The sequence below is a fragment of the Pristiophorus japonicus genome, chromosome 1, assembly GCF_044704955.1.
Source record: "Pristiophorus japonicus isolate sPriJap1 chromosome 1, sPriJap1.hap1, whole genome shotgun sequence".
Lineage (NCBI taxonomy): Eukaryota > Metazoa > Chordata > Chondrichthyes > Pristiophoridae > Pristiophorus > Pristiophorus japonicus.
The window spans coordinates 313159725-313175938 of record NC_091977.1 but is presented as its reverse complement, the minus strand read 5'-3'; the positions used below and the strand labels follow the sequence as shown (position 1 = coordinate 313175938).

The 16214-nt window shown below is 44.7% G+C and overlaps 1 protein-coding gene across 4 annotated transcripts in view; it reads right to left on the bottom strand.

Annotated features, from left to right (window-relative positions):
- LOC139272107 (solute carrier family 66 member 2) overlaps positions 1-16214 on the bottom strand; it is a 79614-nt gene that overhangs the window by 58536 nt on the left and 4864 nt on the right. For all 4 annotated transcript variants that reach the window (XM_070888564.1, XM_070888565.1, XM_070888566.1 and 1 more), the window contains exon 2: positions 5628-6082. In XM_070888564.1, coding sequence (XP_070744665.1) covers positions 5628-5836 — 209 coding nt within the window. In that variant the 5' untranslated portion in view covers positions 5837-6082. The remainder of the gene's footprint in view (positions 1-5627; positions 6083-16214) is intronic.

The window sequence follows — 16214 nt, the reverse complement described above, 5'->3', positions numbered from 1 at the left end:
GCAGAGGCAGCCACGGTGCCATGAACTTGGCTGCTGCTGCCCTCCACTGATGAGTCACCCCCTCAACAGTACTCAAAGCGGTGTATCTGTTTTGCAGGGGGATGACCGCAGGGGACCCCTGCACTGCTCTTCCTACTGGTTTTCCACTCCCTATCTGGCTGTGGAGCCTTCACCTGTGGTAAGACCAACTCGCTACACGTGCTACTCATGTCATTCTCAGCATCATGGATGCTCCAGAGTAAATCCACCCTCAGCTCCAATTCCGCAACGCCGACCATCAGGAGCTGGAGGCGGATACACTTCCCGCACACGTAGTCGTCAGGGATACCGGAAGTGTCCCCGAGTTCCCACATGGTACAGGAGGAGCATATCACGTGACCGAGCTCTCCTGTCATGACTTAACCCTTAGATACACTTAAATTGGCAACAATGCTAAAGTTTACTCCCTCGTGTTCATCAATGCTGCCTGCTTTAACCACGCCATGTGGCAGCGAGTCTCACATTCACCATTCTGTGTAAAAAAAAAAAAGCCTCCTAAATTCTTTATTTGGTCTGTTTGTGGCTATCTTATATTTAGTGGAAAGAGTATACCCCATAATCACCCTATTGAACCCCTTCATAATTTTAAAGACCTCTATCAGATCCAAAGTTCCCTTTAATTTGTTCTTTTTGTGTGCGGTCCCTTTAACTGGGTGCACAGCCATTCAAATTTTTGCATGTGCGGTTTTCTTCCCTGTAAAAGCCAGTGAACGGCTTGTGCGGGATCTCCAGACCACTGCGCAGCCGTGCAGCTTAGCGGGAACGTTGATCAGATCCCCTCTAAATCCTCTCTTTTCCCGAGAAGAGCCCCCACCTGTTCGGCGTTTGCTGATAGTTGAATCCTATCTTCAGTTATGTGGAGAGACTAGAGATGCTGAGGTTGTTCTCCTTGAAGCAAACAAGGTTAAGGGGAGATTTGATGGAGGTGTTCAAAATCATGAAGGGTTTTGAGAGAGTAAGGAAGGAAAAACCGTTTCCAGTGGCAGAAGGTTCGGTAACAAGAGGACACAGATTTAAGGTAATTGGCGACATGAGGAATAAAAAAATGAAATAATAACTTTCAAAAGGGAATTGGATAAGTATATAAGGGGGAAAAAATTTACAGACTGTGGGGAAAGAGCAGGGGAAGTGGGACTAATTGTATAACACTTTCAAAGAGCCGGCACAGGCACGATGGGTTGAATGGCCTTCTCTTCTGCTGTATAATTCTATCAATTCTGGTAACATCCTTATAAAGCTTTTCTGCACTTTCTCCATTGCTTCAATATCCTTTTTGTAGTATGGAGACAAGAACTGCACACAGTACTGTGTGTGGTTAACCATAGTTTTATATAAATTTAACATCATCTTCCTCCTTTTCTATCCTATTCCTCCAGAAATGAACCCTAATACTTTGTTTGCTCTCTTTATGCCATTAACTGGTATTGCTACTTTTAGCAATTACTTTTACATGAAGTTTTAAAGGAACACCATGTAGTTTGACCTAAATTTAAGCTAAATTTAAGATAAAAGCATTTAATTTTTTTTAAGCCTGTTAATTAGATACAAGGCATTTTATGTTCTGGTCCTATCCGAGAAGTTGGCCAGGATATACAGCCTCCCTGAACACTTACTCATGGTTCCCCAGGGTCACTCCACTGAGAGTTCCCTTCCCATGAAAATATTTGCAGCATTTAAGTTCATTAAGAATATAGTCAAATATCCTAAAAGGTTACAGAGCAGGTTTAAAGAACAAAGAGTATGTCTCAACAAATTCAATTTTGACCACAGCGACGAGAATATACAAAGCATTAACAGCACAGAAACAGGCCAGTCTGCCCAAATGGTCTATGCCAGTGTTTACGGTCCACACAAGCCTCCTTCCACCATTCAACATCTAACCCCAGTACCATAACCTTCTATTCCTTTCTCCCTCATGTGTTTATCTTCCCTTGAATGCATCTATACTATTCGTCTCACCTGCTTTGTGGTAGCGAGTTCCACATTTTCACCATCTCCAGGTAAAATTCTCCTGAATTCCCTATTGGATTTATTAGTGACTGTTTTATGTTTATGGCCCCCAAGTTCTGGTCTTGCCTGCAATTGGAAACATCTTCTCTACGAGTACCCTATCAAACCCTTTCATAATCTTAAGGACCTCGATCATGTCTTGTTCATAAAAAGCATGGTTACAAAGTTCCCCCAATAACTCAGTGGATAAAAGCATTATGTGACGTGATGGTCAACTGCAGCAGCCAGGAAGATCCTTGGTTCATTCTTGATCTGATTAATTTTAGGCAAGGCATCAGTGAAGGTGCTACATTAGGCCTCATCAATGCAGCCCATTGACATCTTAAACCTTAAGTAAGTAATCCATTAAGCTTTTTCACAGCTAGGGATATTATGATTTTCTGCTGACTAATATTTTTATATTATGATGTATTAAAGTTGCACGCTATGCATTGATTGCAAGCAGTAATTAAATATGGCTAGGGAATCGCACACGGTCCGAGAGACAACTCTATGGATCCCTTAAGACCGTTTCAGTACAAACTCAATTTTGTCTGTACATATTGTGACCCTCTCTCACGTTATCTAATTGGAGCCATTGCTCCTCAATGCATTCATGTTAAATAACCTGTTGTTCCATTATGTGCCACGCCACCGTATCTTGATGTGTCTGACTTTGGCTGCGCTGCTCCGGATCCGGCGCTATGCTCTCTGCAGTGTACAGCAATTCTATCTGGCCCAGAATTTGCAAGCAAAATAACGGTAAGTTAAAGGCACACATCGTTATTAGTGCGTAGAAACCCCCCCAGCAATTTGTGGTAAGGAAGGGATACGCCTCGAGTTGCTCACCAAAAATTGCTGGACAATTTGCTCTGCTTCACCGTTACCTTCCCAAAAAGAGCAGCTCCCCGTCAACATTCCTGTGACCATCAGGAAATTGCTACATGCGTGTTGTAAAAACTAAATCAAACTTGCCGCAGAAAGTTAGAGCTGGTTTTTAATGGAGTAAGGACCCTGCTAATGGGGTCATTTATGTTTCCAAGGGTCTTCCAATTTAAAACCAGTTAGCAATTAAACGATAATTGTTCTACACATGCCATATAAAGCACACAACCAAAATTAACTGATTAAATCAATTTAAATAGATTCTGGCTGGGAGTAAAATCGATGCCAAATACATTTCAGCTTGTCAGAATTTAAAGTAACGTGCCCCCACCCCCCTTCCCTCAAAGTATGTGGGTCCACCAATTTCTAAGTAGTCACCATGCTGATTCCTCAAGTAACACATGCTTTGAATTGCTGTAAAATAAAAAGCTTTCGCGTGTAGGCAGCAGCTGCCTGCAGCTCCTGGATTTCATGAACTGCAAAACAATCTGAACTCCGAGCAGGAGGCTGTCTTATTCAGATGCCTGCGTGTCATGTTCTATTAGGCAATTAATTTGGCGAAATTCCTTTAAATAATCAGATGTCCAAGTTACCACTTCAGAGCTTCGCTAACCATTCAAATCCTTAACTGTGCTCATCATCATCGGCAGTCCATCGGAATCGAGGAAGACTTGCCTCCGCTCTAAAAGTGAGTTCTTAGATGACTGAACAGTCCAATACGAGAACCACAGACTCTGTCACAGGTGGGACAGATAGTCGTTGAGGGAAGGGGTGGGTGGGACAGGTTTGCCGCGCGCTCTTTCCGCTGCCTGCGCTTGGTTTCAGCATGCTCTCGCCGATGAGACTCTAGGTGCTCAGCGCCCTCCCGGATACACTTCCTCCACTTAGGGCGGTCTCTGGCCAGGGACTCCCAGGTGTCAGTGGGGATGTCGCACTCTGTATCAAGGAGGCTTTAAGGGTGTCCTTGAGATGTTTCACTTGGGCCTGTCGCTCACCAGGTCCCAGATGCCCTGTTGCTCTCACCGCTCCGTTATCAATTCGCACTTCCAGAAATTTGCGATGCAAAATTAATTGGAACTGAAGGGTTGGGGGGGGGGATGTCCCACTCCAGCAAATTCTGGGCCATTATTTTTCCAGCAAACTGGGATGTGAATTCACCACTGGAGGATTGGGGAGCACAACAGTCTAGCTTATGGCATTCATCATCAGAGTCGCCATTGTAATAAATTTGGGGCCATTGTTTTCTTTTACTGCTCAACAATATTAGGTGAAAAGACATTTTCCTCGATAACTTATGTTGACAGTGGTACTAAGCTGATCTCTATCCAGTGACTCCAAGTTGGGATGTGGATACAATCCTTTATCTGAAGTAGCCACTTTCTACGTGGGCATGGACAATGAGGGCCTTGCATTAAACTCAGTTGTGATCCCCCCCATGAACAAAAAACTTTGGGCTAGAATTTCCCAACAGCCCGCCAGCACCCGATTGCCGCCCAAAAGACCGCTAAGATTCCCAAGATTATCGATGGTGAAAACTTCCCCCCAAAAAATTTTTAAATCCGCCGAGCGTAAAACATGGGCGTTCACCCTCAATCTGGGTGAAAAAGTGGAATTTAGAGTCAATGTCTTTAGGTTCCTAAAGAAAATGGGCGATAAATTTTTTTAAATCACTAAAAATTTACCCCGCAGCTGCGGGTTGGGCAAGCAGCAAAAAAAACACTAAAAATAATTTTTTTTTAAATCACAAAATCAAAAAACACTCAAGACCCTTTTAAACTAAATCACCACAACAGAATTTTAAAATGTAAAAAAACAATTACTAACCTTTTTCTTGAAGAGCTGCTCACCAATTGCCCAGCTCCGCTGATCCTCGAGGGCGTTTTTTTTCATACTTACCTAGGGGTCACCACTGAGCCAAATATTGCGCGCCATGGCGATCTGAAGACGGTTCCCCAGCGGTACCTCTAAACCGCCGGCATAGCTCAGGTAAGGAATTTTTCGCTCACCTGATTATCGCCTACAATGGCCAATACTGCCCAGAAACCGGGCAGTAAGCCATTGGAAATTCTAGCCCATGCGTGACCCTCACTGTCCATACCCACGTAGAATGTGGCTACTTCAGCTAGAGGAGTGTACCCACATCCCTGGAACTATATTCCAGCACAAAAATCACTAAGACAGTGTTCACTAAAGTTTGCCAAATACACAATGTAAAGATAAATCAGGACTAATTCTAATCATACCACTTGCACAAGGCATCATTAATATAGATTTTCTCACGTCCCAAAGCTAGGTCAAATATTTTTTTAATTAACACAACCACTTCACAATTCATAGAATACTTGGATTAAACCACAGTAATGCAATCCAATGTACTTTTTGGATTTTAGGTGCTGAAATACCACTACACCCTCACCAAATTAATCTTACATAGTTCAAAATCATGCGACTGCGGAGTTTCTAGTCAGACCCTGGAGTATATCTTTGAGTACTGCCCTCACAGGATATTCGCAGGCAGCCTACGCTGTTATAGTGGAAGCTTTGACCTGGATATCTGACTTAGGTATTGATATTTAATTTGTTTTTTGCGACTACCATACGAAAGATGACGACAGTTCGAAAGTACATTGTAAAAGTAAAACAATTCATCGTGTCAATGAGAGCATGCAAGAACGTTTTGTAAAGTTTCGGGACTAAAGTAGAAGTGGACTTACCAAAAGAATATTCTTAATATATTGGCCACAAGCAACACGAAGCAAACATAGATGGAGAAGCCCTCTGCATTCTGTGTGCGTTTAATGTCCCTGTATTGAGGAATGTAGGGCACCACTCCACCAAACACCATTGCCCCCGCTGCTATCCAAGAAGCCAGCTTGCTGACAGGTAGGGCCAACTGCTTAAGGGAGCTCAGACTCTCTTCCATCTTCACTTAAAAATAAATCCAGGCCAGGCTGCCCAAAAGAAACAGTTGGCCTCCTTAGTCACCAAATCTGCAATCTTCAGCCGCCTGGTGCATTGCGTTCGCCGCTTTGCAAAAGGTCCTGGAGCCTGCTGGAAATTGCTGGGTAATTGTAGGGTTGCGAAGTGGGCCGTGCAGAGAGCGACACGTCCTTAAAAACTCTCGTGATGTCACTAAAACATCCGGATTTCCTCAATGCCACGCCGACAACTGGATAAAGAGAGCAACAAAAAATAAAACGCGGATTTTTTTAATGCACAAAAAAAGGGCCCATTTTATTCCCGCAGCGAGGGAAAGGACAAGTTAAAAGAAACTGTTTCCATTTTTTAGTGATTAGCAAGCGATCCACGTGATGTCTCCACGAACAGAAACACCAAGCTGGAAGACGAAGCATTTTTAAGTTTGTGGTTAAAAACCTTCAATTGTATTTCGACATCTGAGCAAGTGAAATATGATTTGACAAGGAAGTTTACTTATCATTCCTCACCTGGTGAAATCTTAAAAGATCAGTGTTCGCCATAAAAATATATAGACTGCGAGATAAGAGCGTTATAGGAAACCATAAACGATACTCCTGCTATGCAATGCCTGTCGTTATCGTTCACTGATACATGATGAAAACATTGCAACTTTCCAGCAAACACTGATCCAGTAAGATGGTCAGCACTTTCTCACACACTATACATTCCCCTGAATCTAGTCCCTCCCTCTCTGCTCATATCCCAGACTGGTGCGGATGCACCTGAAGTTGCGACTCATCTGATTTTAGACTGGCCATTCACATTTTTGAGTGAAGGGAAATTCTAATATGTAAATGGTATATGAGATTTCAAATGTCATTTTTTTTTCCACACCGATGAAGTGGAGACTTTAAATTATTCAAGTTTTAACGGATTTCCATCTTCAGCAAGGCCAACCTCAGAATTCAAAGCACGGTCACTGGCCCTGGTTTTGGATTTGGCAGCCATGGCATCCCCACATCCCAAAGGTAATGCTTCTGAGCCATAGAAACCGAGGAAGTTGCAGGTTCAAGCCCCAGTCTTTTCAAGGTGAACCGATCCTAACTGGGGCACAGTAGGGGCAATGCACAAGAACATATGAAATTGGAGTAGGCCATTCGGCCCTTTGAACTTACTCCGCCATTCAGTAAGGTCATGGCAGATGTTCTACCTCAACTCCACCTTCCCGCACTATCCTCATGCCCCTTGATTCCCTGAGGATCCAAAAATCTAGCGATCTCTGTCTTGAATATACTTAACGACTGAGCATCCGCAATCCTCTGAGGTAGAGAATTCCAAAGATGCACAACCCTGAGTGAAGAAATGTTTAATCTCCAATACCACCACTCTGGGGTGGCAAATGGGAAATCATGCAGGGTTTCAGATTGCTATTCAGCAACTCCATATTAAAGTTTGTGCGCACCTTGGGTGAGGATAGAATTAGGCTCTGCAACAATGTCCTTTACAGCTGCATAGTCCACTGACACTCATTGGAACTGTGCTCCAGTGAGGGAATTAATGCTGGGAGGGGCAGGGAGATCTATTGAGAAAAATATGGCAACCCTAGTTAAAAATTTTCGAGGAAAAGAATTTATAGGACAGCATGTTTGCTTATTTCCAACACAATATTTTGGTTGCGCCGATTTATATTAAAAAATATTTGTCACCTCAGTGTTCTTTGTGCATATTTTCTCGTGTATCCAATCGCACTTTAAGGCAAACAATGAGTTTGCAAAGTCATCTGCTTTGGCTACAGGCATGCAGAACAAATCAATTGTACCAGTTTACTCCAAAGAACTAATAGCACTTAGGTTTTTATTTCATTACTAATTACCCTTGCAATCAAAGTAATAGCAAAAGCAAAATACTGCAGATGCTGGAATCTGGAATGAAAACAGAAAATGCAGGAAATCTCAGCAGGTCAGACAGCATCTGTGGAGAGGAAGCAGAGTTAACGTTTCGGGTCGATGACCCTTCGTAAGAACTGGAGAGTGTTCGGCAAGGACACATTCTTAACAAGCACTGAAAGGGGGAGGGGAAGAAAGAACGAAAGGAAAGGTCTGTGATAGGTTGGAAGGTAGGAGAGATGAGAGATCCAAAAGGGATGATGGGCTAAATTCAAATGGTAATAACCCCTTTCAGTGCTTGTTAAGAATCTGTCCTTTCCGAACACTCTCCAGTTCTGACCAAGGGTCATCGACCCAAAATGTTAACTCTGCTTCCTCTCCATAATTGCTGCCTGACCTGCTGAGATTTCCAGCATTTTCTGTTTTTTTTATATCAAAGTAATGGCTGTCGGTGACTTGAAATGACTGACATATCTGTATTCCCTGTTCCTTATTTTCATACCTAAAGAGCATGCATTCTCTAAAAGGGATGGAGAGTGCCAAAGTGTTGTACAAATACTGGCCAGGAGAGCACCGAGAATATAAAGCAGGGTCCCAGGTGACCAAACAAAGTAAACCAGTTTAAGGCATCGAATGAGTTGAGTGCTCTTAATCCATTTTTATACTGGCACTCATTTAATTTGGATTCTTGAAGCTAGGCATCGATGAGCCAAGTACCCAAGTTTGCATTATTAAATCCAGCTCTCTTATGCCGGTGGCAGAAATTGTCAGCCCACTTTCTACAATATGTAATCCAAAAACCATGATTAATGGTACTGGATTATTCAGTAGGGACTGTGTATATTGTCAGAATCCTTAAGAGTTCAATTATAATCGCCTATCTTCACGAGATCAATGCCACCCAGATCTCAAATGCTACACATTTAGTAGAGGTGTGTACTTTGCTTTGTGCACCACAGCACTTTGTCACTGAATGTTCCACATCACCTCCATCAACCATGTTTTAAAAATACTATCAGATGTCCCATGAAACAGCAAACAGTAACTCGGAGGAGCCTTATACAAAGTAATGCACAATGAACTTCAGTTTACCCAAAACACTGCTAACTCGCACTAAGTCCCGTTTACCCATCACCCCTGTGCTCGCTGACCTACATTGGCTCAGTCTGGCAACGCCGCTAATTTAAAATTCTCATCATTGTGTTCACATCACTCAATGGCTTAGCCCCTCCCTAACTCTGTAACCTCCTCCAGCCCTGAAACCCCTTAATATCTCTGCACACCTCCAATACTGGCCTCTTGATGCAGCTCCGATTTTCATCACACCCATCATTGGCAACTGTGCTTTTAACTGCCTAGGCCCAAAGCTCTGGAATTCCCTCCCTAAACCTCTCTGGCTCTCTCTCCTCCTTTAAGACGTTCCTTAAAACCTACCTCTTTAACCTGTCCCAACATCTCATGCAGTTCTTCTGGAATTTTTTGAGGATGTAACTAGCAGAGTGGACAAGGGAGAACCAGTGGATGTGGTGTATTTGGACTTTCAAAAGGCTTTTGACAAGGTCCCACACAAGAGATTGGTGTGCAAAATTAAAGCACATGGTATTGGGGGTAATGTATTGACGTGGATAGGGAACTGGTTGGCAGACAGGAAGCAGAGAGCAGGGATAAACAGGTCCTTTTCAGAATGGCAGACAGTGACTAGTGGAGTGCCGCAGGGCTCAGTGCTGGGACCCCAGCTATTTACAATATACATTAATGATTTAGATGAAGGAATTGAGTGTAATATCTCCAAGTTTGCAGATGACATTAAACTGGGTGACGGTGTGAGCTGTGAAGAGGACGCTAAGAGGCTGCAGGGTGACTTGGACAGGTTAGGTGAGTGGGCCAATGCATGGCAGATGCAGTATAATGTGGATAAATGTGAGGTTATCCATTTTGGGGGCAAAAACACAAAGGCAGAATATTATCTGGATGGCGGCAGATTAGGAAAAGGGGAGGTGCAACGAGACCTGGGTGTCATGGTTCATCAGTCACTGAAAGTGGGCATGCAGGTACAGCAGGCGGTGAAGGCGGCAAATGGTATGTTGGCCTTCATAGCTAGGGGATTTGAGCATAGGAGCAGGGAGGTCTTACTGCAGTTGTACAGGGCCTTAGTGAGGCTTCACCTGGAATATTGTGTACAGTTTTGGTCTCCTAATCTGAGGGAGGGCGTTCTTGCTATTGAGGGAGTGCAGTGAAAGTTCACCAGACTGATTCCTGGGATGGCGGGACTGTCATATGAGGAGAGACTGGATCAACTGGGCCTTTATTCACTGGAGTTTAGAAGGATGAGAGGGGATCTCATTGAAACGTTTAAGATTCTGACGGGATGGGCAGGTTAGATGTGCGAAGAATGTTCCCGATGTTGGGGAAGTCCAGAACCAGGGGACAAAGTCTTAGGATAAGGGGTAGGCCATTTAGGATGAGGAAAAACTTCTTCACTCAAGAGTTGTTAACCTGTGGAATTCCCTGCCGCAGAGAGTTGTTGATGCCAGTTCACTGGATATATTCAAGAGGGAGTTAGATTTGGCCCTTACCGCTAAGGGGATCAAGGGGTATGGAGAGAAAGCAGGAAAAGGGTACTGAGGGAATGATCTGCCATGATCTTATTGAATGGTGGTGCAGGCTCGAAGGGCCAAATGGCCTACTCCTGCACCTATTTTCTATGTTTCGGTTGCAAATTTTGTTTGATAACGCTCCCATGAAGCGTCTTGGAATGTGTTACGATATGCGCGATATAAAAATAAGCTGTTGTTGTCACCAGTAGGATTATATTTTTCCCTTATTTATAACAACAGTTTAGTAAAAAATTCTTTATGTTGTTGTATTCTTCTGCTGCTAAAATGCAGCTGTGTGTGTGTGTGTGTATAACTTAGTCTATCACTTCAAGGCCAGGAGGTGCAACTGATGTGCATTCCCGAGTCAGCTGGAGGCCAATTGCTCTTAGGCAGGGTCACAAATCAGTTAGCAATCAGAATAGCAATTTTTTTTTTTTTTTTTTTTTAAAGTGATTCCTGAAATCAATTAGAAGGTAATTCCTGCTGGCAAAAAAAGTATCTCTTTCTTCCTTCTCCTCTCTTTTCCATTCAACCCTCCCTCTCTCCTGAACCCTACACTCTTCTCTCCTCCATCCCTCCCTTCTAAACATTCCCCGTTCACTTCTTGGACCCTTCCTTAATCCCCAGGAACCCCCTCTCTCATCTGTCCCTCCCTTATCCACCAGGATCCTCCCTCTCATCTGTCCCTCTCCTCCACATGATCCCCCTCTCTCTCTCGTTCCTCCCTCCCCTATCTCCCAGGATCCTCTCTCTCTTCTCCCTCATCTCCCAGGATCCTCCCTCTCTTTCTCTCTCATCCATCCCACCACCATCTCCCAGGATCCCTCTCTCTCATCCTTCCCTCATCTCCCTAGATTCCTCTCTCTCTCTCGCGATCATCTCTCCCTCCCCATTTCCCAGGTTCCCTCCCTCCCTCCCTCTCCCCAGGATCCCTCCCTACCTCCCTCTCATCCATCCATCTCTCTCCCATTTCCAAGGATCCCTCCCTCTCTCATCCATCCCTCCCTCCCCCATTTCCCAGAATCCCTCTCCTTGTTCCTCCCTTCCCCATTTCCCAGGATCTCCTCTCTCTCTCATCCCTTTCTCCCAGGATCCCTCTCTCTCATCCCTCCCTCCCCTATCTTCCAAGATCCCTCTCTCTTTTGTCCCTTCCTCCCCAATCTCCTAGGATCCCCCTCTATCGTCGGTCCCTCCCCTATCTTCCAGGATCCCTCTCTCTTGTCCCTTCCTCCCTCGTTCATACCTCCCTATCTCCCAGGATCCTTTTCTCTCGTCCACCCCGTCCTCCCGAATCTCCCAGGATCCCTCTCGTCCCTCCCCATCTCTCTCTCTCTCTTTCTCTCGTCCCTCCCTCCCCTATCTCCCAGGATCCCTCTCATCTCTCCCTCCCTCCCAGGATCCCCCTCTCTCTCGTGCCTCCCTCCCCTATCTCCCAGGAACCCTCTCTCTGTCATCCCTTCCTCCCCTATCTCCCAGGATCACTCTCTCTCTCTCGCCTCCCTCCCTCCCCCATTGTCCCCCTCTCTATCGTCTCTCCCTCCCCATCTCCCAGGATCCCTTTCTCTCGTCCGTCCCTTCCTCCCTCCCTCCCTCGATCCCTCCTCTGTCTCATCTCCCCCTCCCCCATCTCCCAGGATCCCCCTCTCTCTCTCTCTCATCCCTCCCTCCCCCATCTCCCAGCATGCCCTCACTCTCATCCATCCCTCCCACGTTGAAGCAAACGACATAGGTAGGAATAGGGAGGGGGTCCTGCTGAGGGAGTATCAGGAGTAAGGAACAAAATTAAAAAGCAGAACCACGAGGGTAATCTCTGGATTATTGCCTGAGCCACATGCAAATTGGCATAGAAACAGTCAGATCAGGATGACTAAAGGGTTAGTGTGGGGGAAAAAGGGATTCCTTTTCATGGGACACTGGCACCAGTACTGGGACAGGAAGGAGCTGTATCGATGGCATGGGCTCCACCTGAACCGGGATGAGCCACGTATTTTAGGGGAAAGGGTAAATGGGGGAGGAAATCTACAAGAAATGAAATCAGTCTAAATATAAACAAAACAGGAAAGGAAGGCATAGGAAAGAATAAAGTAAGGGAGGACATTAATGGCCAGGGAATAAATAGAGTTATAGAACAAGAGTGTAAAAAACGTGGTTAAAAATAAATTGAGAGGAACTGCTATTGAAAATAAGTTAACCTGTACAGCAAAGCACACTGTGTCCATAATAAAACAGGGGAACTGGAGGCAATACTATGTTGCGAGGAACCAGACATAGTAGGGATTAGAGACATGGCTACAGAAAATCAGGAGTGGGAATTAAATATTGCAGGATATAACATATTTAGATAGAGAAGGGAAAGGGGAGATGGAGCAGCTGTACTTATTAGGGATAACATAATGGCTGTAGAAAAAAGTGATGTAGTTATCAGCAAGACAAAAATAGAATCCATGTGGATAGAGATAAAAGTAAAGCATTAATCACACTAATAGGGTTAGTCTACAGACCACCAGGGAGATGGAGGAAAAAATATGCAAACAAATGAGAGAAATGAGTAAAGCACATCAAATAATCATCATGGGGAATTTCAACTACCCCAATATTAATTGGTCAGAAGAGGTAAGTAAAGGGGAAAAGGGAATGGAGTTCTTACAATGTGTACAGGACTTTTTTCTAACCCAACATGCAAGAAGCCCAACAAGGGAGGATTCGCTGTTGGATCTAGTAATGGGGAATGAACCAGAGCAGATAAAAGTAGTAAAAGTAGGAGAACATCTAGGTAATAGAGACCATCATATAAGATGATCTAAGATAACAAATGAGAGGAACACAAATATGACGAAGACCAGGGTAATATATTGGAGAAAAGCCAATTTTGCAGGGTTGAGAACAGAACTTGGGAAAATAAAATGGATAACAATATTGGCAAACAGTGATGTAGAACAGCAGTGGAAAATAGTTAAAATGTTCAGAGCCCAGAAAAAAATATTCCGTTCAAAAACAAGAACAAGCTAAACACTAATGAGATACCATGGATGTTTAAAGACATAAGGGAAAATTGAGGGTAAAGTGGCATACACTAAGTACATGGAGAGCAGGGGAGAGCATGACAAGAGAGAATACAAAGAGATTAGGAGAGGAGTAAAAAAAAAAACAATTAGAAAGGCAAAAAGGAATTATAAAGTTAAATTATCAAAGATATTTTACAGGCACATAAATAAAAAAAAGTCAGGATGGGAATAGGACCACTAAGGGATGGATAAGATATCACAGGCAGCGATAGAGAGATGCAGAAATAATAATTACTTTGCTTTAGTATTTACATAACAGGTGAACATGATACTCGATGATGAGATTAGAAATAAGATAACTGCATTTAAAATAAAAAGACTAAAAGTAGAGAGTAGGGGTAAAGGGTAGCTATTCAGAGTGGCAGAAGGTGGATGGAGTATAAAAGTAGGGAAGTCCTGCTACAACTGTACAATGAGACCACACCTAGAGTACTGCATACAGTTTTGGTCTCTTTATTTAAGGAGGCATATACTTGCATTGGAGGCAGTTCAGAGAAGGTTCATTAGGTTGATTCCTGAGATGAAGGGGTTGTCGTATGAAGAAAGGTTGAGCCTAAACTCATTGGAGTTTTGAAGATGAAGTGATCATATTAAAATGTATAAGATTATGAGGGGGCTTGACAGGGTAGATGCAGAGAGGATGTTTCCCCTTGTGGGGGAATCTAGATCCAGGGGACATAGTTTGAGAATAAAGGGTCGCCCATTTAAAATGGAGATGAGCAGGAATTTCTACTCAGAGGGTCATGAATCTCTGGAATTCTCTACCCCAGATATAGTTACGGTGGAGATCGGCAGATTTTTGAACAATAAGGGAATCCAAGGATTGTGGGGAAGTGGAGCTGAGCCCAAGATCAGATCAGCCATGATCTTATTGAATGGCGGAGCAGGCTCGAGGGACCAAATGGCCTAATCCTGCTGCTATTTCTTATGTTCTAAGGTGTAAATTGGGGTCTCAAGGATCAGTGCTGCGACCACTGTTGTTCACAACTTATATTAACGATTTAGACTTTGGAATCAAAAACATAATTCCTAAATTTGCAGATGACATTAAATTGGGGGGCGAGGGCAGGGGATATTCAATACTGAGGAGGACTGCAACAAATTACAAGATGACATTAATAAACTCGAAGAATGGGCATATCATTAGCAAATCCAACACAAATAAATGTGAGGTATTACATTTTGATAAATAGGGAAGACACATATTACTTGGAAAATACAAATCTAAATGGGGTAAAGGAGCAAAGGGATCTCGAAGTACAAATACACAAATCACAAAGTAGCGACACAGATTAACAAGGACATAAAAAAAGCAAACCAAGTACTGGGGTTTATTTCAAGAGGTATTGAATTGAAAAGTAGAGAAGTTATGCTAAATTTGTATCGAATCTTGGTCAGACCACATTTGGGAGTAATACGTACAATTCTGGTCATTACATTATAAAAACGATAGAGGCACTGGAGAGGGTGCAAAAAAGATTTACAAGGATGATACCACAAATGCAAGGGTACACCTATCAGGAAAGGATGAACAGGATGGGTCTCTTTTCTCTTGAAAAGAAAAGGCAGAGGGGTGATCCAATAGAGGTCTTTAAAATTATGAAAGGTTTTCATAGAGTGTTTCCACTTGTGGGGAAGAGGAAAAGTAAAGGCCATCAATACAAGATAGTCACCAAACAATCCAATAGGGAATTCAGAAGAAACTTCTTTACCCAGAAAGTGGTGAGAATGTGGAACTCGCTACCACAGGGAGCGGTTGAAGCAAATAGTATAGATGCATTTAAGGTGAGGATAGACAAGCAAATGAGGGAGAAGGGAATAGAGGGTTATGCTGATCGGGTGAGATGAGGAAGGATGGGAGTAGGCTCCAATGGAGCATAAACACCGACATTAACTGGTTGGGCTGAATGTATATTCTATGTAATCCAACGAAACAAGAGGCGCTCTCTCTTTCTTTATCTCTCCCTAGTCCGCCCCTCCCCTCCATCCTTCCGCTGGACACCTGACCCTGCACCCTTCCCCTCCCAGGACCCTCTCTCGCTCGCTCACTCACTCACTCACCCCCTCCCTCCTCTGACCCTCCTAGTCCTCAGTCCAGCTCCTGTCAGGGGTGGCGATGCTGGTCCTCCCTGAGCCCAAGTCCCTGACCGAGCACCCGCCCCGTCACATTGCACAATAATCGGCCCTAGGCCCTCTCCTCACACTCACTCCCTCCCTCCTCTTCCTCCTCCAGGTCTGTCCCTCTCACTCACCTGGGTTCCTTTCACTCTCTCTCACCCTCCCCTTTTCTCGCTCACTCACTCACTACTCCTCTCTCTCTCTCTTCCCCCCCCCCCACCCCCTCTCTTCTCTCTCCCCCCCCACCCCCCCTCTCTCTTCCCACCCCCCTCTCTCTCACCCTCCCCTTTTCTCACTCTCACTCCCCCCCCCCCACCTCTCTCCCCCCACCATCTCTCCCCCAACCCTCTCTCTCTCCACTCTTCCCACACTTACTCTCCACCCCCCCCACACTCTCTCTACGACGCCCCCCCACACTCTCTCTCCACCCCCCCACCCTCTCTCTCCACCCCCCCCCCCACACTCTCTCTCCACCCCCCCACCCTCTCTCCTCACCCCCCCACACTCTCTCTCTCCAACCCCCCCCACACTCTCTCTCTCTCCACCCCCCCCACCCTCTCTCTCCACCCCCCCACCCTCTCTCTCCACCCCCCCCCCCACTCTCTCCACCCCCCCCCCCACACTCTCTCTCCAACCCCCCCCCACCCTCTCTCTCCACTCTTCCCACACTCTCTCTACGACCCCCCCCCCACACTCTCTCTACGACCCCCCCCCAC